Source organism: Phyllostomus discolor, chromosome 4, assembly GCF_004126475.2.
Source record: "Phyllostomus discolor isolate MPI-MPIP mPhyDis1 chromosome 4, mPhyDis1.pri.v3, whole genome shotgun sequence".
In the NCBI taxonomy this organism is placed as follows: Eukaryota; Metazoa; Chordata; class Mammalia; order Chiroptera; family Phyllostomidae; genus Phyllostomus; species Phyllostomus discolor.
In genome coordinates, this window is record NC_040906.2 from 61,845,534 (window position 1) to 61,871,804 (window position 26,271).

The 26,271-nt window shown below is 34.4% G+C and overlaps 1 protein-coding gene across 7 annotated transcripts in view; it reads right to left on the reverse strand.

Annotated features, from left to right (window-relative positions):
* Window positions 1–458: 458 nt before the first annotated feature.
* Window positions 459–26,271, reverse strand: part of MARCHF7 (membrane associated ring-CH-type finger 7) — a 52,781-nt gene continuing 26,968 nt past the window's right edge. The window contains exons 3-10 of one of the 7 annotated variants that reach the window (XR_003684405.2): window positions 24,142–24,337; window positions 21,915–22,082; window positions 18,920–20,018; window positions 15,503–15,672; window positions 8,448–8,580; window positions 5,628–5,741; window positions 4,081–4,129; window positions 459–1,774 (exon numbers count right to left, since the gene is read on the reverse strand). Coding sequence is in view for 6 of the 7 variants with exons in the window: in XM_028510495.2 (XP_028366296.1) it covers window positions 1,716–1,774; window positions 4,081–4,129; window positions 5,628–5,741; window positions 8,471–8,580; window positions 15,503–15,672; window positions 18,920–20,018; window positions 21,915–22,082; window positions 24,142–24,337 (1,965 nt within the window). In the remaining variant the exon portion in view is untranslated. The remainder of the gene's footprint in view (window positions 1,775–4,080; window positions 4,130–5,627; window positions 5,742–8,447; window positions 8,581–15,502; window positions 15,673–18,919; window positions 20,019–21,914; window positions 22,083–24,141; window positions 24,338–26,271) is intronic. The other 6 variants (XM_028510495.2, XM_028510497.1, XM_028510502.2 and 3 more) reach the window with 6 other exon arrangements.

Consider the following 26,271-nt stretch of genomic DNA (forward strand, 5'->3'; position numbering starts at 1 on the left):
CTTCACATGTGCCCCCTTCTGGGGACTTGATCAGCAACCCAGGCATAAGCCCTGACTGGGAGTCGAACCAGTGACCCTTTGGTTTGTAGGCTGGCACAAAATCCACTGAGCCATGCCAGTTAGGGCTAATTAATTTCTTTAAATAAAAGATTTTGTTGGTTAAATCAGAAGACACTTAATTTTCATACTGAGTTCTATTAAAAGTATAACTGTTTCAAATTCAAAGCATCCCCAAGGACCCACAGAATAGATAGTGAAACTGACATCCTTAAATTCTGTATTTTTGCTTTAAATAAGGCAATGAATGTAAAGCTAACAGGTAAAAGTTGAGCAAATGTTTTAGAAATATTTATATTTTTATATGAAGTGGAATTTGAAATTTTAGTAAAATTCTTGCATGTAAGGTTTGATGTCTACTTTGAGCACTAGTTTAAAAGGAAACATTTCAAACTATAAAGTAAATCAATCAGTATGCACTTTATTTCAAGCCAAGATTTTACATTAAGACCAACAAAATAATTGTGGGCAAACTGTTGATTTACATTTGAGAAATTACATGGTTTCTATTTAGGTTCTGAAAAAAGAAGTTTGTTGCCATGACATAAGACTTAACCTAAAATCACCTGAAGGTGTTTTTTAAATGTATCCTAAGGGTGTTGACAAAGAAAATATACTGTTCTGGAACTATACACAACTCATGACCACAGTATAGATCTACTGATGTTGAGCGGGTAAAGTTCATCTGTTCTCCAAAGGTAGTGAAAAATAGTAATTTACCAAATAAATGCTCAGATTAGCAAGGAACAGTTAAAAACGACCAGGATTCAAACAGGTTATTTATATCATATTTATCTACAAAAAAGTGACAACACTAAAAAAACACATTGAAAACCAGTGTTTTAAACTCTGAATGTGGGATTTAAAAATATTCAATAACTTGAGATTGCAATATTTTTCCCTTTTTTAAATTTACCAAATAGCATCTGACTGGCAATTCTGGTATAATTTATAGCTGTAATATTCCAAAAAGGAATGTCCACATACTATGGCCTATCAAATATAATCTGCCCTTTCCAAATCATTATAAAACTTTATCCATAATTTATACATTTTATATTTATATACTTTAAAAAAAAATTTATGGCTAAGTGAATTTAGAATTTAAATTAAATTTGGACACCTAATATAATGGTCTTCACAACTTACTCCCCATTCTTTATTTTTTTAAACACTGGAAGCAAATGATTATGAAAATGATGCTGCAACTTAAGGCATTTTAAAAGGAAAAATAATTAGGTGCCATCTGGCATTTTATTTTGAAAGTATATTTCTGTCTTACTTTTTTCACTAGCAAAAGACTAAAACACGAACCATTTTCATAAATATGACTCTAATAATCAGAACACAAAAACATTGTAGGCATTGCTAAGATATTTAAAATAATGTAATACTTTCCTACTCACCTAAAAGAAAAATACTTTTGATTACCAGTTTATAAACATCAGAGTCACTGGCCATGTTAAAAGGTCCAGCAAATAGAATTTTAATTCAGCAACACTTGAGAATGAATATATATATACATACATGATTACATGTGTATATATATTCATTTTATATATGTATTCAATAGGCATTCCCCCACAAAATTGATTCATCCTTAATTGCCAGTTTTAATAAACACTTGTTAACAGATCATCCATTTGTCTTATATGAAGTTAGGCAATATCAAATGTTCTGTTATGGTCTCCATCTTCTTCAGAATCATCCTCTGAAGCTGTTGAAAGAAAACAGGATGATCAAGAATGATTTTAAGGGGGGTGAGAGCAGAAGTATAAATATGAAGCCAGAATAGCAATGACTTGTAAAATAAAATCCCAATTTAGTATACTGTTTGGTCAAAATGGCAAATTATGACAAGGTTAGGGTGGTCTGACTGTGGTTAATGCCCATCCACAATACCCCCACCCCCAATCTTTTTGTGTTAGTTTTTATAAAAATGAAAATGTTTACAAATATGATTCAAGAACATTCTAAAAAGTTTCTGAGATCAGTTTTTGTTCACAGTAGCCAATTACACTACAGAAAAAGTGGACTTAAGGCAAGTGCTCTCACGCACCCGAGTACACTCTGGCTTATTACCTCTGCATGTTTTGATGCATCCGGTGAGAATGAAAGAAAATGTACACAAATAATACGTTATGGGTATTCTTGCAAATTACATCAAAGCTATGTCTGTATAATGCCAAGAAAAAGCTCTATTTAGTCAAAATAGCTTTATATAGACACAGCCTAAGTTAAAATAACTGGATTCAGTAAAAACCTTGTTGAAATTACTCCTATGACATCATATTGTCAGAAACATCACTTTTGCAACATTTTTTATCTCAATTTATTTTAGAGTCATTAGTGGCTCAAGAGTTTAATATGAAACATCTTGGAATGTCTTTTGAAATAACATTAAGTATTCTGTAAACTGCTCTGCATGTTGGGGAAAATAGAAGTTCACTAAAATAAACATTCAACTAGCATTTCCCCCTATTATCAAGGGCAGAAAGGTTAAATGTATACTCTTCTTGTATACACTTAAGAGCACTCAGCAAATGAAATCAACAAGAAAATTACGCTACATGTACAGATGCAACTTACTTTCCATATTTCAGCCTATTTATCTTGCAAAAAACTTAACTCATTTTTAATAAATGATATCAAGCATACACTTAGCTCATGAATGAGTGAATCCTAGGATTAAGTTTTATACTATATCATGGAGCAGTATCAAACTAAAAAATAAAATAGCTTTTCAGAGAACTTTTCATGTTTTCTATTTGATTCACTCCACAGAAGAAAATTACAGTCAGAACCCATGTTCACAGTATATTAATACTCTGGTACTTGGGAGTTAACTTGTAGCACCCACAACATCTTTCATTCTCAGCTGAGCTGGAGTGTATTTCACCTCCATCTTTTCCCTCTCATACAAATGACTTCCTATCTTATATGCAATATGACTTTACATACTTTTCTAAACATGCGTTATCTGGTTATACTTCTACTGCTTTCAAAACTTAAAAATACAGAATGACAAAATCCATGTCTTTGAGTAATCAAGGAATGAAAGGTTCTTATGACGACTAAGTCCTTCTCACACCTTCAAAAAATGCTTAGCATTCCCTAAAGATGAAAATGTTATGCACACTACAGACATTTTCAAGTACTTTGAAGACAATATAGAAGGTAATCAATTGGAGAATACATTATTTTAAAACACTTCAAAGAGTATACTAGAATTTGATCATGGGGAACCACTTGCTTTGGTTGAAAAAGTACTACTAAACAGGGTAATCTTGGAATGTTGGAACTGTTGGAAGAGCCACCAATATCTCCTGGTATGAAGCACCATGGAAGTTGAAGGACTTTAAGAGGGTATGTTGCACAGATGTCTATAAAGACTTGGGCATTAAATGCTTTCATATAGGAGCCCAGGCAGAAGTCCTAATGCTGGAACGTGATCTTAAAAGACAAGCTGCCGGTGGAGCTGGCTACCTATTAAAGGTCCATGAGAACCTGAACAAGGAACAAACTAAAACAGTCCCAACAACCACCAGCCTACCACTATGGCTTCTGTTATGGGCTTAAAATTAGGGCTCTTCTACCCTTATTTTCCTAGAGCTATATGTAAACCCAGGAAAACCTTTTATGAACTAATAAAACTGAGTAACCAGTAAAAAATTTCATGCGCACACACACACAAATCTAACAGATTAGTAAGTGCAGTCTGATTACTTCTCAAATGTCTTCTTTTAAGTGTGAAAATTAAGGTGCTCAAAACCAAAAGTTTACTCAAAATAGAATATACCGATGATTAAAATTGAGATTCTTCTGTACCTTAAAATTAATACTATTTAAAAAATGTTTTTAATAAACTAATGTCAGTTGCCCAGCCAATCTTTCCCAAATCAATTTCTATTACTAAGCTTATAAATGAAGCTCTAATTTGAGAGTGTATACTTAGGTTTTGCTCTGTGGGCTTAATTTGCAAAAGTATATTCAACAAGTCTGGGGAGGAGAAATTCCACCTACTTTCGAGATCTTCCATATGTGCCTGAAGAGTTCTTGCAAGGTTAATAAACTAGAAACAATGCAGAAAAAAATACAGTAGTTGAAATGTTGCAAATGGATCGAAAGAGAGAATAAGTATAGGAGTTTCATTTCTATTAAAATGTCAAACACCATTTTAAGCCTTTAAATAGGGGTCTTTCTCCCCTGACCCACATCAAAAATTACAATGCTTAAGTATATTCTTTTCAATTTTTTTAATTATTAGCCATGTAGAAATCATGTATTTATCATGTAGAAATTTAGTGCAAATGCAGTATTTTTATCAAATAACATTCCTCTTGCATAAATGTAACACATAACAATTATAAAGAAAAATAAGAGCTTTACAATTTGGACTCATATGAATTCTATTTTAGTGGTTAATTTTAAAAAACTGAAATAAGAATCAATCTTTTCCCATCTAAATTTGATAGCTTTAGAAGTATTATTACACTTAATTCTATCTGTTTTTAAATCATAAAAATGACTTGCACTTTAATATTAATTTGACTACAGCTTTTACAAAGACATGATGAATTCAACAGACCTGACATGCTTTATGGTTTACTCATTCTTAAGACAGAAGTCAGTTTATGGCATTAACTAAATTTAAGTACTATGATTTCTAAAGTACTCAGGAGACGAGAATCTTTGCTCAAATTCTAAGTAGTCTTAAGACAATTCACTCTCTTATCCCTCAATGACAATAATTTGTCAACTGGCTCACAGGTATAATAATGTCCACATGATGGTTTCAGAAAAATGTTATTATGTACTGAATATTTGTTAATTTTTAAAAATACCATAAACTGCTAAATTTTCATCACTAAAATGAACATTTATATAAAAAGCTTAAATATGCTTATGACCACATTTAAAAACACGAAGTGTTCAGACTATTACAGTAATGAGATGTAGGTGGCCCTAGCCCTGCTACACAAAATGGGTAAGGCAGCAGCATACAAATTTCCTCTGGTACACTAAGGAAAACCATTTACTAATTCTTAACTCATTCATTTACTAATACCTAACAAAAAACAGCTGGCTTAAGTGTTAAGGTAATAGTGTGCAGATCAAACACCAAATAGTCCATATCTTAAATTTATATTATGGACACACTTAAAATCAGTACACTGATAAGCTTTTACATGACAGTAACAAATAAACTGCAGTGAATTTCCCATACTATCTTGGTTTTTGGAGTTCAATTTCAGGTTATAATATTCACTTGCCACATCCCACCCAATTAAAAAGAGGGGTTTTTCCCTTTGTGTTCCCAATTCTCCGATTCTCACCAATACATATTACAATAACCTTTAAGAGCTAGAAAATTACTTCTTTCTCTAAAATAGTTTTGTGAGAAAATTGGGCTGTTTTCATATAGGAGACAGCAATTTCTATTAAACCTATAATATCTTTATCTAGCTCACCAAAGTAACTAGAATGTTGACATACAAAACAAACTGCTTTCTAAAGCAAATACTTGGTGCATCATATCCTCCCTTCTCCCCCACTCCCATATTACTCACTCGGACTCGTGTGCTTGGTTCATTTGTATTTCCCATCATATCTGAAAAGCTTTGTTCCCAAAAGTGCAGTAACACAACAAGGTAGAGACCAGAGCTGATAAACTCGTATTCAGCCTTCAATTGGGAAGCAGAGAAGAAAAAAAGAATATGGAGAATGAAAAATTAGTAAACTTGAGATTGATAGCATACTGATAAACTAGAGGAAATGTATTCATGTCTAGATCCTAGTTAAGAGATATGGTGCCACCTGTTAAAACAAGAAATGAAGGGCCACCCTTCATAATTTCATAAATTTTTACTAATGCCAATGACGAGTCAAAATAGGTGTGTGACTATCCTCTTTAGTCTCTTATAGTCTTCCTTTATGTCCTGATTTATATAAAACCACTGGTGGTAGAATGAATGCCCTGGTTCTATATAAAGCTCATAAAAGATTTCATTGCACAAATGGCTATAAATGTTTACTTAAAAACGACCATTTTACCTACAGCTAAATCAATACACTGCATAATGAAAAGCTATTCGGACAGACCAAGTGTTTTTTTATGTAATATAGTTAATTTAAAAGCAACACTAATTACAAAAAGAAACTAAAACAAGAAATACAGTAACTGTTTCTCAAACAGTTCTTTGATTCCAAACTGCTCTATTGTTTTGAAGCTAAGACTACAAATCATATAGTGTTTTTAAAGTCTAAACTGTCCTATAGGTTTTATACAGCAAACTACCTTTAAGTTGTACCATTTTTTGATATTTAACTTATCTGAAGTTAAAAACTGTACATTCTTAGTATCAAATTCAGCAAGTTATCAGCTAGAGTATTTAAAAAATTTTAAATTGATTTATTAAAAGTTTCTTTAAATGTGTCACTTTCTTTATTAATTTAAAAGGAAATTATACATTGATAAGATTTTAAAAAGTTAATGGTTATCATCTTGACAAAGATGAAGCTACTGGATAATGAAATACTAAACTGTATTAAACTAACCACTTAAAATGGAGGCAGTTGTCAGGCCACCAGAATCTATGATATATTCTTCCTCCCTCTCCCTCTCCCTCTCGCACGTGCGCGCGAGAAGTCAAAGCCAGGAAGCAGAAACTGTCAATAATAACATTTTGGTTGAACTGAAAATGCCTAGAGAAGGAAAAATGGCAGAAGAAAATTATCCTTTGAGACCTACTCTCATTTTGAGAAAAATTAAAAAAAAAAAAAGCTTCTTTGTATTATTCTATCTTTCCATATTCTTTAAAGTACTAATGTTCAGTTGTTGAGATACTCCTTGGAGATTAAAAAGAAGTCACTGCTTAACATGGCCTTCTTTTTGGACAAGTGACTCATTAGAGAGGAACACAATAATTAGTATTAGAGTAGCATCTGTAGTACATCAACTGCCTAATATTTCACTCACTAGATCAGGGACTTTTTAATCTGGATCTTAGCAACTAGCTTTAAGAGATCTGGGAATCCCTTAAATCATTTACAGATTTTGTCTATGTATACTTTGTAAGAAGTGTTCATGGTTTTAATCAGATTTTCAAGGGGTATTCATTTACTCCCATATTTAAAAGTAAAGAGTGTCCACAAAAGACCATATACTGCATTATTCAATTTATATGAAATATTCAAAACAGATAAACCCATAGAAACAGAATGCAGATTGGTGGTTTCCAGGGGATATGGAAAGGGCTGTAATGGGAAGAAACTGTTTAATGGGTATGGGTTTTTCTTTCAGACAAATGAAAATGCTGGAACTAGACAGAGGTGACTGATGCACAACATCACAAATGTACTGATACCACTGAATTGTTCATTTTAAGTCATTTTTATGTTATGTGAACGTCGTGTGAATAAAAGGGGGGTCCATTACCCCCCATTTAAAAAGTGTTTTTAAAGGATTCATGCATTCTCTCACCATTACATATTTCTTTTTATAATATGCTAAGCATACTTGGATAGTATGTTTCTAGGATCATCCTAGTAATCTCCTTTAACATCTTTTTTTTCACCCCTCCCCCCAATCTTCCTTTAAGAAGGGAAAAACATTGAGCTCTTCATTCTAACTACTCAATTTAAGCATTTCAAAATTTAAAAAAAAATTTTAAGCTCTTCCACAAAAATTAGTGATCAAAATTACTGGGGGGAGCAGGCATTATTAATACATTCCAACCCCCCCCCTGAGAAATAAGAAGAAACTATCTGAAAATCTTATTATGATCAGAGAAACTCTGGCATTATTCATTATATAATTAACAGCTAGATTTTAATAGCACAAATACTAAACGAAAGAAGAGCAGTATGAACTTGGGAGTAAAAGATCTAAAAGAATAACCCGTTCAACAGAGTTGAGAAGCAGAAATGGGGAGGGTAGAGAGAAAAAGGATAGTAAGAACATGTGGTCAACATGCACATAAAAATTATTCCTAAAATAAAATACACAGATACAGGAGGCAAATCCAGGGCTTGGTGTTTTAATCATGTCCCAGAGCTCAGAGGCATTTGTAGCTGAGACATCTCTGGGGAGATATGCTCAGCATGCCTACTTTGGGACTACTTTCCTAAGCTTTTATTATTTTCGGGTTTATTTAGGAAGCATATGATGTATTTTATCTTAATAAATATACAACTTGTGAGTTGGTTATTTGCCTTTCAGTTACAAAATGTTATGAGAAAAATAAGAAAAACTATAAAATTGTAATACCTAATGCAGTAACATAACATTATGTTAAAAATATTATTTTTACTATTTTAATGCCAGTTTTCTGACCATGTTTTAATCTTTTCTTCAACAGTTGTCCTTTAAGCATAGAATGGACACTTACCCAATTAAGCAAAATATACTAACTTGTTCATTTGCATGAGCTCTGTGTAGTTCATGAATATCAAAATCCTCCAGGTTAAGCTGCAACTTCTCTTTACAGAGTTCACAGGTGGTTACAGCCTCTAATGAAGAACCTGGTAAAAATTAAATTGCAAGTAAAACTTAGTTTTCTCTATGTCTCCACAAAACATTTTTCTTTGTAAGTTTTAAGCTCAGAATACAGAAAATTAAAAGTAAGGGAGGAAAGGAGGTAGACTGGACTACTGCCATAAACCAGTAATGTCACCTAAAATAGCAATCAGCCACAACTTATGTGTCAGCTCCTACTTTATGGTATATTTAAGCCTCCACCCATCATTTAGATACCTGTTTTCCCCCCTCCCATTTACTCATACATTACAGATCCTGGGGAGCTAACACTGGAATGTCATCTGTACTTCCTATTTCCTCCTTAAGTGCCTTGGCAAGATGGTATTAAAGCAATGTTTAATAACATAGTGTCTCAAACAACTAATTGCATATACCCAGGCCAGTATCTTGGATGTGAAAATACATACCTAAGACCTTTGTGGTTTAAGGAATGTGCCATCCTATGTGTGTGTGGGGGGGGGGGGGGCGGAGAGGAGAAATCTACCATTGTCTTGGATCAAAACAGCTCCTTTCTGCCATGAAAGTTATGAAGTCCTGATACATGACACAACACAGATAAATCCTGAAAACATTATGCTAGGCAAAATCAGGCAGATACAAAAAGGACAAACATGTCCTTTCCATTTATGAAATATGTGGACAGGCAAATTCAGAAAGAAAGGAAACCAGAAGTTAACAGGGATTGAGAGGAGAAGGAAGAGGGCATTACTGCTTGATGGACAGAGTTTCTGTTTTGTGTGATAAAAATAGTAGAAACAGGTAATGGTGATGGTTGGACAACATTCTGGATGTACACATCACTGAACTGTATACTTAATAACAGTTAAAAGGGCAAATTTTATATTATACATATTTTAACCACAATTTTTATTTTTAAAAAAGCTCCTTCGGTCCCACACACATTCAACATTTGGTTACTCCTAAGCTTCTGGTTCCAATTACATAGGTGGTAGTGTTGTCTAATTAAACATAAAACCATTTTTCTTCACTATATTTCCTTTTACATAGGGCTTTAAATGGAAAGAATATTCTAAAAATTCAAGGAAGTCAAGTGAGTAACAGGATAGAAGTTTAGATTTGATTCAACATTTGCTGAGTTCTTACTGTGTGGCAAGCAATATTACAGGTCTTGGAGATTCAGAAAGAAAAGAGTAAGTAGTAACCCCTGTCTCCAAAGAGCTCATAACATTCTTAGAATTTAATAATTTTTTAAATAATAAAATTTTGCATAAGTCCAAATCAGCAGTAGTAACTTACATGCATTCTCTGGAAAATATCTAAAAGGAAAGTGAATGCTATTCTGAGGTAATATATTGTCTATATTGTCTCAAATATGTCTTAGTCAAATTACTTAAGATAGTCACTATAATTGTACCACTGAACTAAAAGTCAGGTTAAGTCCATAATGTCACCTGATAAAACTGTGGAAGACATTTAAAAGGCTTTGTCTTATCACACATTTCTTAAAACTATTCTCTGATTCAGAAGCAGAAAAACTTTGATGATCACCAATATGGAACTTGGAGATCATTCAATACAGATTTTACTGTACATCTCAAGGCTTTGTTTTTCTCTTCTATGGAATGAGTAACTTATAGAAGTTGTTCAAAAGGCCATACCCAGCTAAGAGGAGCCCATTTATCCCTATATTCTTTAATCTATTCTTTTACCATTATATCCCACCTCACTGCAGTAGGCCCTGACTACATTTGCCTCAACTTGCACTAGACTTCCTTTATTCATCTTTGTACATCCTGTAGAGTTTAACAGTCTCTACATGGCAACTGTTTCATATATGTTTATGTATGAAAATGAATTTTCTACCAGATGGCGTCTTTATGGTAAGTATGAGAAAGGCTTGTGAAATTTATCAGAATGGTTCCGTTCTTGAGGTCATTACAGTTGTTTGATGATTTCTTAAAAGTACTTATCTTAAAAAAGTACATACTGTAACCTTATAAAACTCATATGAATACTTACCATGTGCCCAGTACTGTGAGGAACCATTTATAAACATCATCTCATTCGACTTTCACAATAACTCTATGAGGTAAGTATTACCCAATTTCAGTCACCATGGACCTGGAGCCCCACCTCAGACCTACTTACAAATATTCAGGAGTGGATCTGAGGCATCTGTATTTTAAAAAACTTCAATGGATAATTCTGATCAGTAGTCATGGTTGAGAATCAATAAGAATTACTCAAGATCCTATAGTTAAGTATTAGAGTCATTATTACAATCTAGGCTTGTCTAACTACAAAAAGTCAATGTTCTTTTTTTTTAATTTTATTTATTTATTTTTTAGAGAGGGAAGGGAGGGAGAAAGAGAGAGAGAAACATCAATGTGCGGTTGCTGGGGATCATGGCCTGCAACCCAGTCATGTGCCCTGACTGGAAATCGAACCTGTGACACTTTGGTTCGCAGCCCGCACTCAATCCACTGAGCTATGCCAGCCAGGGCAAAAAGTCAACGTTCTTAAACAATACACTGTATTTATTATGTTTTCTTATATATACAACACTAACAATCCAATTGCAAATATATCAGAATGTAAGTCAAGTTGTTTACATTTTGGTAATAGCTAACGTATCTGGGCCCTTATTAAGTGTCAAGAACCACACTGGGCACTCATTAAATCTTAGTAACACTCCAGTGCAGTGACTAATAAAGCCCATGAGGCTGTCAAAACACCATACAGCCAAGAGGAGGCTATAGGTGACATGACCCATCCCACAGCTTTGGGATCAGTCCGGCTTAAAAGAAAAAATAACCCCCTCTACCCCAAGGAGTCACCTATTATATCATCATACCCTTGACCCTGTCATCACAGTTTACTGCACAACCCATAATAATTTTTAGGTATCTGTATTTTAGGTGTCCTCTCCACTTGTGTACTTTCTATTTCTAAAACTTGCTCACCTATCCTGGCAATTCTCTTCAAAGTCAGTCAGACGGAAAGACTCTGACCCTACCACTTTCTCACTATCTACTTCTTGTTGTACTTGTTCCCTCCTGGTTTTAATTATCATGAACACAATTATGTCCTTACAAATACCCTAAATTTCCTTTATCCTGTTTGTCTGGTTAAGATCCTAACCCCATTTGAACTCAAATCTGTGGCTGTATACAAGTATCTAAAAACTGCTTCTAAAAAAAACAGTACAAGTATCTCCATTGTGAATCATATTCATGGCCACTGAATTTTATTAAAACTGGTAATTCCTGACACTATCTTAGAATGGTATTCCCCCACAGATCAAATCCTCTTAAACTGTCTCCTAATCAGATAAAGATCCTACCTCCCCATTAAGTAAGAGAACAGAAGCAATTACATAGGAATTCAACATCTCACCAAAGCATCTGTCTGTATTTACACTCATCTTCTTACAGTTAAGTATCCTTTTTCCTATTAAAGGCTGACTACTTGACTTGTGCACTGGATATCATCTTTCTCTTTCTCCTCAGTCCCACCTAGTCATGTTTGTCATACCACCATTCTAGAGACAAGCTTTGAGACATTCATGCTACCAAATCCAACTATCATTTCTTTGTTATCTTTTTGTAGTGTATTTGACAGGGTTGATTACACATTCTTTAAAACATTTTATTTTTCTGGCTTGCACAATATACCATTTTCTTAGTTTTCCTCTTACCAAACTGACGTTGCTCCTCAAATCTGCTTCTCTTCTCCCACTTAACGTTTGGGTGTCCCAGGGTTCTGTCCTTGTGCTCATGTTTGATATCTGCTCTTGTTCTAAGTGATCTTATTTAGTCCTAATACTTAAAAATATTACATATGTGTTCATAATTCTCAAAACTGTACTGTCCAATGCTAATACCCCCTGAAACATCAGGCTTGTTCAGCTAACTGCCCAGTTGACATTTCCAGAGAGTTAATAAGCAGTTCATATATATTTCCAAAACTCTCAATTTCCTGTACTAAATTTATTCCAATCCCAGTCTCCTTTATTTCCGTAAAGGACCTTACCATTTACTTAGTTTCTTGTTGCAAAAAATATGGGCTTCCTGAGGACTTCCAGCCAAGATGGAGGCACAGGTAGACACACTGTGCCTTCTGCGCAACCAAAAGAAGGACAACAAATTTAAAAACAAAAAACAACCAGAACTGACAGAAAACTGAACTGTATGGAAGCCTGACTCAAGGAACTAAAGAAGAAACATTCATCCATACCGGTAGGAGGGGCAAAGGCAGGCAAGCCAGGAGGAGAAGACTCGTGGCAAGGCAGGGGCTTGCAGACCGGGTGGTCCCATATGTGCATGCAGATAAACTGGGAGGAACAATGAGAGAGCAAGACAGACCTCAAAACCCAGGGCTCCAAGAACAATGAAATAAAGCCTCCAAGCCTCTGACTGAAAACACCTATGGGGGTTGAGGCAGCAGCAGGAGAAACTCCCAGCCTCACAGGAGAGTTCATTGGGAGACTAACAGGGTCCTAGAACATACACAAACCCATACACAGGAATTAGCACCAGAAAAGCCCAACTGGATTGTGGATAGTGGGGTTAAGTGACTGAAAACTGGCAGAGTGAGCAAGTGCCATTGTTCCCCCTTCAACCCCTCCCCCACATACAGTGTCACAACGCAGCAATGAGGGTTGCCCAGCCCTGGCAAACACCTACGGCTCCACCCCTTACTACATAACAGGAACGCCAAGAGCAAAAAAAAAATAAAAATAAAAAACAAGCCCAAACGAAAGAACAGATCAAAGCTCCAGGAAAAATACAATTAAGCAACAAAAAGAGAGCCAACCTATCAGAGACACAGTTCAAAACACTGGTTATCAGGATGCTCCAGGAACTCACTGGGTGCTTCAACAGCATGAAAAAAATCCAGGTGACAATGAAGGCTGCATTATGTGGAATAAAGAAAAATCTACAGGGAACCAACAGTTGACAGGAAGGAAACCAGGACTCAAATCAATGGTTTGGAAAAGAAGGAAGAAACATTTAACCAGAACAGAATGAAGAAACAAGAATTCAAAAAAATGAGGAGAGGCTTAGGAACCTTCAAGACTTCTTTAAACGTTCCAACATCCAAATCATAGGGGTACCAGAAGAAGAGGAAGAGCAACAAATTGAAAACTTATTTGAACAAATAATGAAGGAGAACTTCCTCAATCTGGCAAAGGAAACAGACTTTCAGGAAGCCCAGAGAGTCCCAAAGAAGTTGGACCCAAGTAGGAACATATCAAGGCACATCATAATTACATTACTGAAGGTTAAAATTAAGGAGAGGATCCTAGAAGCAGCAAGAGAAAAGGAGACAGTTACCTACATTACCTACAAAGGAGTTCCCATCAGACTGTCAGCTGATTTCTCAAAAGAGACCTTACAGGCAAGGAGGGGCTGGAAAGAAATATTCCAAGTCATCAAAGGCAAGGACCTCCATCCAAGATTGCTCTATCCAGCAAAGCTTTCATTTAGAATGGAAGGGCAGATAAAGTGCTTCTCAGATAAGGTCAAGTTAAGAGTTCATCATCACCAAGCCCTTATTATATGAAATGTTAAAAGGACTTATCTAAGAAGAGATGAGCAGTAAAATGACAAGAAACTCACATCTATTAACACTGAACCTAAAACACAAAACAAAACGGAAAAAAACCCCCAAAACCAAAGAACAACAACAACAACTAAGCAAACAACCAGAATAGGAACAGAATCACAGACATGGAGATCACATGGAGGGTTGTGTTAGGGGGAGACAGGGGGAAAAGGTACAGAGAATAAGTAGCATAAATGGTAGGTAGAAAATTGACAGGGGGAGGTTAAGAATTGTATAGGAAATGGAGAAGCCAAAGAACTTATATGTATGACACATGGACGTGAACTAAAGGGGGTGAATGGGGGTGGGCAGAGCAGAGGGGAATAAAGGGGGGAAAATGGGACAACTGTAATAGCATAATCAATAAAATATACTAAAACAAAACCCCTTATATGCTCCCCTAATTGTTCTTTCTCCTTCACTCTACGCCACTAATCTACTGGCAAGTCTTATAGACTCTACTTCTAAAACATACCAGAATCTATCCATGTCTACCACAATCACCACCTCTTGCAAGGCAGATTACTCGTTGGCTTCCCTGCTTCTTCTCCATCCCCCCTAAGATCTACTCTCCACAAAGCAGCCAAAATAGAAATAGCATAATTTCACTCCCCTGCTGTTCAGTGGCTTCCCTTCATACTTAGATAAAAATCTAACTTCACATTAGCTTTATAAGTCTTGAATGAGCTAGCCTCTGCTAATCCATCCCTTTCCTTGTCCACTACTTATAATCCAGACACACCAAGCTTCGTTCAGTTCTAAGTCATGGTCACCGTAAAGTCTTTGTACTAGTTGTTTCCTTTGCTGGAATGGTCTTGCCCTTTTCTGGATTAGCTAGCTCTTCTTTGTTCAGTTTCAATGTCCTTATCTCAACAAAGCATTCTTTTAACACTCAATATTACCACAAGAACAAACACCTACTGTCTTATCATTCTGTACCTCACACCCAGAACTGTGCCTGGTTCCGTAACAGGAACTCAATGAACAAATGAATCTCTACAGTAACCTTTCTATTACTGTGTAACTTTTTAGACAACAGCATTAGAAACAATAAATCTTTTTCAAGAACACATAGCTGGTAAATAGTATTTCTTTGATCCAAAGATGTATTACACGATACAAAGGTTACCCAACAATAACAAATTATAGTTGTATTATACCTATGAAGAAGTAAATGGTTTATTGGGTAAATGAAATATAAGAAGCATCACTATAAATTAAATTTATGATGCAAGACACTTCCGTAATAAATTCTAATGAATTGTTAATTAAAATGCATACATACATGCCTCTCTTGGGAAAAACTGAAAACAAAATACACAAAAGGGTAAACCTTACCAGAGTTAATTTTCGCCTGTAACCACTTTTTCATACACTCTTGGTGGACATACTGCAGACTTCCTGTGCACTTGCACGGCTCTATTAGCAAGTTAGATGATGATGCAGCTGCCATCTGACAAATTCTACATAAGTCACCCTCTTCTTCTTCAGAGTCCTCTAAAAGAAGGCTGAAAAAGAAAGCACATTTCCTAAAGCAGAGGTAACAGGTTATTTCCAGTCATGCATAATCTCAAATGATACCTTTTTTGTTATTTCTACTTGCACTATTTCTAGCTAGGAAAAAACAACAATAAAGAGGAAAAACTATTACAATGAAAATTAAAAAAATATAGTAAATACTTTAAAAGTAAATGAAATAAGCTATCTTACTGCTTTCTTTAAATCATTTAAATAATTTTGTTTTTGGTACTACAGTTTAAGTTCCATATTTTTCACAATCACTTTACATGTATCCCTAAGAGATTGTAATTTCAACAGTACTATAGTCTACTTCAATACCCCTCACTTCTTCCAAAATCTTTTAGAACTGAAGTGACTTAAATACAGACTAGTGACTTCTCATTTACATGTTGCCAGAACAACATATGTTCAAACTGATAAGCTTTTTGTATTAAATCAGAGTAAAAAACCAAAATAATAGACTTAAAAATTCTCCATTTTCCTCAACCCCATCAATGTTATTAAATCATCCTGGTTCAAACAAGGGTAAGACTTTAAGTGTGGAACAGTTTCCATTAACTTATGTACTCCACTTAATAGGCCAACATGAAAAATGATTTAAATGTGGAACAGCTATATAGAAAGAAATTAATTGTTAAAATCTCTATTGGCTTAGCCCACTGCTGACATAAAAAAGAGATATTCCATAAACTGATGATACCAAATATTGTTACTGAAATAAAATGTGCATTGTATGGGTTACTAAGAAATTTAGCAATAGATATGTGGAAAGAGGAATAGGTATACAGCTGTTGGGTAACTTTCATGCCCTGGTGTAACCAGAGGTATGACTTGAAGTATAAATCTTCATGTTTTATCTTTAGATTTAACTTTCTACAGTTCATAGTTTCAATTATTTTTTACTTGGGAGATTCAATTTTCTTTTATGCTCATTACAGTAGCCACCCCCCTTCTGCAGGGTGCGCATTCAAACACCCCCAGTGGATGCCTGAAACCAAAAATAGTACTGAACCCTATATACTATGTTTTTCTTGTATATACCTATGGTAAAAGTTTAATTTTTAAAATAAATTTATTTACTGATTTTTAGAGAGAGAGAGAAAGGAAGAAAAAAAGGGAGAAGGGAGTAGAGGGAAAGGTGAAAGACAAGAGGGTGGGGGAAGAGAGAGACAGGGAAAGAAACAGCAATTTGTTATTCCACTTATTTAATTAGTTGATTGTTTCATGTGCCCTGACAGGGGACCTAACATGCAACCTTGGTGTATCAGTAAAACGCCCTAACCAACTGAGCTACCTGGCTAGGCTGATCAAGTTTAATTTATAAATTAGGCATAGTAAGAGAGTAACATCAACTACTAGAACAGTTTTAACAATATACCGTAAAGAGTAATGTAAATGTGGTCTCTCTTTCAAAATGTCTTATTGTACTGTCTGTACAGGGTAGATGTGTTGGACAGAGAAATGAGTCACACTGTGAGCTGGATATAGCCAGGTGTGGTGAGATTTCATCACGATAGAAAAACACACGATGTAAAATTTATGAATTATTTACTTCTGGAATTTGCCACGTGATATTTTTGAACCACAGTTGACTAGAGGTAACTAAAACCATGAGAAATGAAATTGCAGATAAGGGGGAACTACTAATTGTAGAGTGCCTTAAAATCCTCATAAGCAAAAAATATAATAAAGGAATACACACACAAACTCGATGGCAAAAAAAGCAACAAATGCTTCTTTTTAAATTATCTAACCAGATAGAGTGAATGGTGCTCACTTAATTTGTTTCTCTCTGGAAATCACTAAATTTAATGCTTTGCCTGCTGCTTACACCAATGCACTCAAATTAACCTAACTTGATGGCAAGAAACATTTATAACTACTCCAGTTACAACAATTAGTTACAACTAATTGTTAATAGTTCTTAATAGTTGCAACTAATTGTTAATAGCTGTTAATAGTTTTAAGTACATCCCTCAGCAGACACCATGCAATCAGAGGGAGTTGCTACTACTACCAGGGCAGAGAGTATATCTTTACAAAAAAGAAAAAACCATGAATTATAAAAGCAGGAAGAAAACAGTCACATGGTACAAACTGTCCTATATAAGGAAAAATGGGAATATAGTAGTCTAATGCCCAACTTACGAAGTTCCCTTTATTCCCAAAATTGAATTTGAATGTATTTCTTCTTAAAAGTATAAAAAACTCTGAAATGACAGTGCTAGCTATGTTCCCACCAAATCCCATTACATTACTCCTTTATGAACAAGAAAAATACCCTACAACCTTAGCTGCACAGTCTTTTCTTTCCTATATTTTACATGTATTACTGTATCCCATTTCACCATTAAAATCAATTTACTAGATAGAAAAACCAAATAACTATACTAAGAAGAAAATAAATAAGTTGGGAATAAAATCTCTGATCTTTCACCTTTTTACTTTTACCATTCTTACCAGAGATTTTTAAGCAAACTTCAACTGTACAAAACATTTCATTTATATCAAGATTCTTTTTTAAAAAAATCCTCACCAGAGAATCAATAGATTTGGGGGGTGAGGGGCAATAAAGAGACAGAGACACACAGAGAGAGAAACATTTTTCAGTCACCTTTCATCAGGGTTCCAACAGGGGGCTCAACCCACAACCTAGGTATATGTCCTGACCAGGGATCAAACCTGCCACCTTTTGGTGTTTGGGATGATGTGCTAACCAACTAAGCTACCCAGCCAGGGTTGTATAAAGATTCTTCAAATCTGAAATTTAAACTGGTCTTTCCAGCAAATAGTCACAATATATAAAAATTATTCAGCATATACTTGGGACTTCAAAAACAAAATTAAAAATACGTACAAATTATTTTACTTCCAAAAGGTTTTAAGTGAGAATTACAAATAAATCATGTTAGTAACCATCTTAATAACCCGTGACCATTCGGGTCTCCTTCAAATTCAATTTAGCACTCGTCTACCAAGGAATAGGGTAAGAGATTAAGACCTTTGTCTTCATTTTCTGTTTAAAAATAATCTTTAGATTATTTCTTGATTCATTCTATACCCCAGTGCCTACCTTCATTATTAATTCTTACCCATTTTACCTCTGAGTTAAGAGGTAATATCTTACTGTAAATTTCAAGGGAAAAAATTTGACATTATTAAGAAGTCATTTTAGGTAGTTTTTTCTCTCATCTGCTCTTCCTTTATGGGCTTAAGACAGGTATTCAAATTTACCTCTCTTTTATTTTCTGCAGTCTTTCTGGGTCTCTTGAAGGTGCACTTTTAGTTTTATCACTTTTTCCATCAGATGAACTCCAACCTGAAGGAATAATATCTACAGTGATCATGACATTGTCGGTCAAATTATTTCCAAGTGCTGGGGGGACTGCAAATCGAAACAAAGAACCGGGAAGGATTCCTGTTATTCCTGGGTTTCTTCCACTGGGAGCCGAATCTGATGTGGAGCCACCTGTAGCAGCACTGCTTGATGCTGCCGGTGCTTGTGATCTATTGGCAGCAGCCCCAAGGGGATCACTCTGTGCTTCAAGGTGAACCACTTCATTTGGTTCTCTTCTAAATAAGTGATGAGATCTAGATGGTATATCAGAGGTAGGTATCCTTGAAGATTCATCTCGTCCCTCTCGCCTCCTTCTAGAGAACAAAGGTGTGCATCTATTTCTAAGTGAGGAGGATAACCATGGTCCTGCATTTCTACCTTCAGATTCTTGGTTAAAATTCTCTGAATCTGGCTCAGAGCTATGATTTTGGCTAAGAGATGACAAACCCCATCTTCGCCTAAGAAATCGAAATCCCTGAGAAGCTTCAGATGCCCTATTATCAGGAACGTCAGAAGTTGATGCTGCATTACTACGAGACTGTGAAGCTGTCGAGATTCTTGGAGACATGTAAGAATTTTCAGAACTCAATGATCTTGTATTTAAGGATTCCTGACTAGACCTTCGTGAAAAAAAAGTAGATGACATACTAGAAGCTATACGTGACAGCAATCTCCTGGTCGTACGTCTCCCTTCATTGTCAGAAGATTCTTGAAATGATCTTTGAGATGAACCAACCCTACCTGCATTGCTTATAGTTGAGGTTTCATCCCTATTTGAAATAAAAGAAAATCCAGGCTGTGTATTACTTTGGGGAGATTCCAATTCTCTTGGTGAAAAATTTGATCTCAAAGAATTTCTACTAGAACATGGTATGGTCTGATGTTGAGAAGATATTTGGTGGTTTGTGGATGATGCATTCAATTGTAAAGTGCTCACTGAGTTCTCTTTTGGTCTTGCTCCCTGTGAATATGAAGAAGGAACTCTGTCTTGAACATCTATTTTTGAAAGAAAAGGAAAAGTAACCAATTACATGGAATAATTTGACTATTATTAAAATTTACATAGATTAATAACTAATTACTCCCAAAAAGAAACACTGGTTTCAAACTGAATACTGCTACATTATAACTACATAGCTTAACTATTATTTTAGAAAAAAACATAAATGTACTTTCTCTTTCTATACCCTTGATAAAATCTAGCATTTCCGTATAAAGTTAACATTACAAACTAAAATGAAATGAGACCTTATGAGAAGCAAAAATCAATCTATCAATTCAATAAATGTAAAATAGTTGAATTTGTTGATCAGTAACTGATATGGTAAAATATCTAATAACTAAATGGATAAGGAATTTTAAAGGGGCCAAATAATTCAATGTAAATGGCTCTTGTAACAAATAAAAGCAAAATAATCCTAGGGAGACAAGTGTTGGGGAGATTTTTCTTACTCTGCAATAGTATAAAAGTTATTTAATATAGTATTATCATATTTATAATATATGACAAACCTTGCTAAGAACTAAAAAATTTCTCCATTTTTTTCCTCCTCCAAGGAAATGGCAGTGATTCTTATCCCTGGTTACTCATCAAACATACCTTTGCTTTCTAATACTGGCTGGAAGCACTGAGTTAGAATAGAGTCCTGATATCTAGTAGGAGTCCTGACACCTAAGTACACCACTGGTGGTTCTAAACTTCAAAGGGATGAGAAATACTACATGATTCCTTTATGAAAAATACGGTACTTATCCATACACCTAGTTTAATATAGGTTACTACTGTGCTAATATATGGAACCTCATGAAAGAATAAACTGTTAGGGGCTAAATCTATTTTATTCTGTACTTTATATTCCCAAACCTAGAAGCTCTTGATACCGTCTGCTCAAAGTCATCCACTCAAAGCCAAGCAAATAAAAAGATGTTTTCATTTGCGTTAAATAAAGCAAAGGTTTGTCCTGGCTGGGTGACTCAGTTGGTTGGAGCGTGATCCTGCACACCAAAAGGTTGCCAGTTTGATTCTCAGTCAGGGACATATCTAGGTTGTGAGTTCCAACCCCAGTGACAGACAGTGGGGGCACAGTTGGGGCATGTAAAGGAGGCAACTGATGTTTCTCTCTCTTACTCAATAAAAACATACCCTTGGGTGAGGTTTAAAAAAGAACAACGACAAAAAGACATTAGAGCAAAAGTTTGCCCCAATACGATTATTTTTAAAAAACTAAACCTTTAAGCCTTGAGCAGTGTGGCTCAGTTGGTTGGGTGTCTTCCCACAAATCAAAAGGTTGCCAGCTGGCCCCATAGTTGGGGCAAAAAGGCAAATAATAGTAATAGATGTTTCTCTTCCCCTCTTTTCCCTCTCTGTAAAAATAAAATAAACTTTAAAGAAACAAATGTATCTTCTATGTAAATCAAACTCCACTTCTGCCTGCTATTACTTCAATTAGCACCTTTTGTCATCAGTTACTTATTGTTTCATGGTACTTATGTTTGAAAAGTTTAAAGGGTATTTCAACTAAATGAAAACCAAACCATTCATGTTAAATGAAGGTAATTCTAAATTGTCTTAAAATGGTGATGTCAAGCTTTAGTTTAGAATTTATAATTACTTATTATACTATGTAAGGCAAATTATACTGGAATATAGGGATGCAAGATTTAGTGTACTTTATGACATATATTCTTAAGAAAGCAAGTCAAAAGTTTATCAGCAGAAAATGTGGACATTTACTTTACATTATTTATATTTTTAAAAGCAAAACAAGGTACTGGGAAACATTAAGCTATTTGAAATATTCATAAGGTGTACTTCATTTATTCTTCTGTACTGTAATTTTAGTGATATTATAAATAAGAAAATATGACATTACTAGGTAAGTTTATACATACATGATGAAGTTGTGAAATCACCACCGCGGTGACTATAATCCATAAGATTATTAACAGAGGAATCTGCTCTCCTCTCTAAATCTCTCCTCTCTCTCATTAAGTCACTTCCAAATGATCCAAGTACCACTGATGAAGATCTGGGAACTTGACTATGCCTCCAAGAAGAATCTTAAAATAATCAAAGAAATTTTAATTCAGAGAAAGCTTTCAAAGTTTCTGACAACAACAGATCTTCAGTATTACACAGGGAGATTATGATTTATTATAGAAACTCCCATAGTTACAAAGTTGTAATCAGAAGCAAAATTTAGCAAAACATAAAATTATTCACTAAATGAACTCATCACTTATAAATTATTTCCTACTAAAACACATTCTTCTCTAACACTAAACTCTATCTCCATACTTGATTGTCAATGTCTTCTTAGCTGTTCTCTGACTATACACAATGTAAAAACATGATACACTGGGTTGGCCAAAAAGTCTGTATGTTTTTCCCTGTAAAATAAGACACAGTTTTCATTTTTACCAATAACTTTATTGACTTGGATATTTTGAATACGTTGTCTATCTCCCGCTTTTGGCTTCTAGTAGACAGATGCCAGGGGTGCTTCTAAAAAAACATCTTTCAATGCATGACAGCCCCACAGCAAAAAATTATTTGGCCAAAATGTCAATAGTACCAAGAAACTTTGCAAACCACTTTTGACACATTCTATCAGTCACGGCACCTTCTCAATACACTGCAGAAGTCATCTTTTGTGTTTCAGTTGTAGTACCTTTCTTGAAATAATAAAGCATAACATACTAAAAATGTTGTGTGTTTTCTTTCATTTTCAATATTAAAATAACTGCACAAAAATTCACCGAGTTTGATTTTATAAATGCACACTGATATGACAGCTGTGACAATACAATCTAACAAAATTGTTTTGAATGAAGTTAAAGACAACTAAGCACTACTATAGCCATTGCACAGAAAAACTAAACGAACTTTTTAGCCAACCCAATAAAATGAGTACAGAACAAAAACCACAAAACTTGCCAAAGATGCAGAATTTCACTAAAAGTCAATGCAAGTTATATTGGAAAACGGCCAAAATCAAAATAAAAAACCCAAAGTCATCTTGTAATACAAGCTCTTGTAGGTTATATAATACTATTACTCAGAAATATCACTGCCACTACAACTGGTTCATTCCTATTCTAAGAACTAATACATCATTGCAATTGTAATTGAAATTTTGTTAGATATAAAAAATAAATTAAAAATTAAGTCTTGAAACTTTAGCCCTCTTACTATTTACCCTGAAATTTGGGTTTTTCCTCTTAGTCCCAAGAGCCTTAATCATGTCTGTTCATCAATAAAAATGACCCAAGGTTTTTAATGGTATACCTTGACAGAGCAGGGGAGAACAAAACTCTGCACAGTGGTGTTTGTCTGACACTAAATTCAACTGGTAATACATATGCATTTCAAGAATTTTATTTCCAATAGTGTCATCTGAAGTTCTATCTCACTTTAAAATTATTTTAAGCATTCGTTTGTTTCATTTGAAGAGGAGTATAAGGAGGGAGCCTCCTGCCTTCTCAACAAAAATTCTGTTCAATTTGTCAACAAATGTGTCTGTGAGTACAAAATACCAATCATAAAGCTTTATGGATAAGCCATCTAAATCCCAGAATGGTTAAGTGATTTATTCAATGCTACACATCTGACAAGAGGGCTAGAATCATAGCTTTCTAATTCCCAGTAGAGAACTCCCAGTAGAATACCAATAACTATTTTTAAATAAAGAATTTCTATATTTTCTGAAAATAAATATATACTGCAATGTTTCTCATTTATAAAAGATATTCTTTGAAAATGCTTTATTGCCTACCTCAGAAAAATTGGCTTTCCTAGTAACAATTTTAAAAAATTTACCTCCTATAAACAACTAGCAGATACATGTCACTTTTACCAATTTGATCACCATATATTTGTAGCTATTCTAATTAACGCTGTTAATATTTTATTTGTGTAAAACATTTCTACCAAATTCAGAAAATTTCAAAAGAGCTGATTTCAGTTCTAGCACTAACTTACGGTACGGTGTTGGAAACCACTACATTTCTGACCCCTCTGTCTTATGTTTGCTCTATCTACTTAATATACCTTGTCTTGGGAAAAGGGGTTCAGTACAAGACGCATGTGAAGTAACTCCTACATAAATTTAATTCTCACCTGATACTGCATTTAAACCATGTCCAACATTCCTCCCAGCTGAGGTAGATACACAGTTTGTACAGGAAAGTTTAGGCCTTTTTGAATCATGATCCCGTTGCTGGTTCTGTGATCTTGAGCGTGCTCCCTGAGTTATCTCAGATTCACTATACCACGTGGATTGAAATGGAGATGCAGGCGATGATGCAGATGTAGACTGTAAGTTTAAAAAAAAAATTAAAGGAACAACAAAATGCTCACATTCATTATCAAATTTAATTTACAATATTCAAATACATTCCCAAGGACCAAATTTTTCTACCATGTAGGTTTTTCATAATCTTTGTTCCCTTCTGCCCACGAGTCCCTTTATTTTATACTATAATTGTACTTTGTTGCATAATAAACCTGATTTAAATTAATTATTCTATGGAACTGTATATAATCATCTGGTTAGAAAACACTTAAGAGCAAAAATTTAATTCATTCCCTGGTCCCCGGTTTAATACTTCGACCTTCTGAGTAACCTGTTTCCTGTTGAGAAACAGAATGCCAAGAAAGGCACTAATATATAAACTGTGAACACTCTTCTCAAGTAGAAAAAAATTTATCCTGGTTCTAATGCTCATTCTTAAGACTGTGGTCATACAATACTATAAACATTATGTTTTTAAAAATATCTTAATATCTGGAATTTCTTTATCGGTCAAACAAAAAACAGCTAAAATAAGTACAGATTTTAAAACACTTAGCTCAATGCTTTCACTATTAGCATATAAACATACATACACAAAATAAAACCCCAAACACAAGTCACTCACAATGTATATAAACTATTTTACTTTTTAATTTTTTAATTGATTAGGCAGTATGCCCAATATAGTGCATAAAAGGGAGATTAGTTTGTCTCCTTAAAAATATAGGTTTAAATAAGAACTTAATATTTCGACCACAATGACAGAAATTGTCCTTTTATTTTACAAGAAATTTTCCTTCCTTAAACATTATATAATAATTTTAACATGCATGGGCAAACAGTTCATTTTATTAAAGAATATTAAAGGAAAAAGGAAGTTATTAAAGAATATTAAAGAATATTAAAGGAAGTTATTTTCTATTTTCAATGTTCTATTTCTTGACAACAAAGTTAAAAATGGAATATAACCCAAGTTGTAAATTCAATCTATGTTAATCTATTATTCACATGATAAACATAAGACAACAAACAATAAACAATTACAATATAAATAAGGCTATAATAGGAGGTATTGTGACAGAAAAGCAAGAGCCTAACTATGCCTGAAGAAAACAGGAGAGAATTTACAAAATGTGAGAGTTCACCTACAGGCAAATGAGGAAAGAGATTGCAGACAACACAAAAAGATGTATAAATCCTTCTATCCTGTGAATTTTCTACAGCATTACAGCTTACTTAATTTTCTATTATGCTTCAATTACTGGAAGCACACTGTATACATTCAGGGAATTCTGGAGTATGAATTGCACATATATGGAAAAGCAGAAGATAACGAAGCTGAAGAGCAGGAACAGGCTAGATCAGGATTTTATCTATCCGTTGTCGAGAGACTATGTTGCTAATTGAATGTGGCATTCTCAGCTTAGCACAAACGTGGTCTCACAGCCTTCTGTACTGAGTACTCCAGAGTCCCCAGTCAATAAACTAAGTTAGCATAAGAGGTGAAATTCATTAGATATTTCAAAATAGAACCCTCTTATGTGCCATTATCAGGGCATTAGTAAAATTATCCTGCATGCCAGTGACTTAACCCCTTTAGATATCAGAGAACGAAATAAAAAGTGTTTTAATTTAAAATTTATGAAGTGGCCATTTTTGACAAGGAAATCTAAAATAGCAAATACTACCTAAATCTTATCCCCAATTTTTTAAAAGGAGCATTTTATGTATCTCCCAAACATGAAGGATATGGCAGAATACAATAGACTTTTAATATAGGTTTTATTTGTACAAAATCCATAAATAACTTGTCCTTATTCTCTAACTTTACATGGACTAAAGAGTCACTGAATAGCTCTTTGCAAATGTGATTGTGGAAACCACTCAAGGGGGAAATACCATCACATCAACTTCTTAGAAAAATCCTTAGAACATTGTGGGAGATGAAAAAGGTA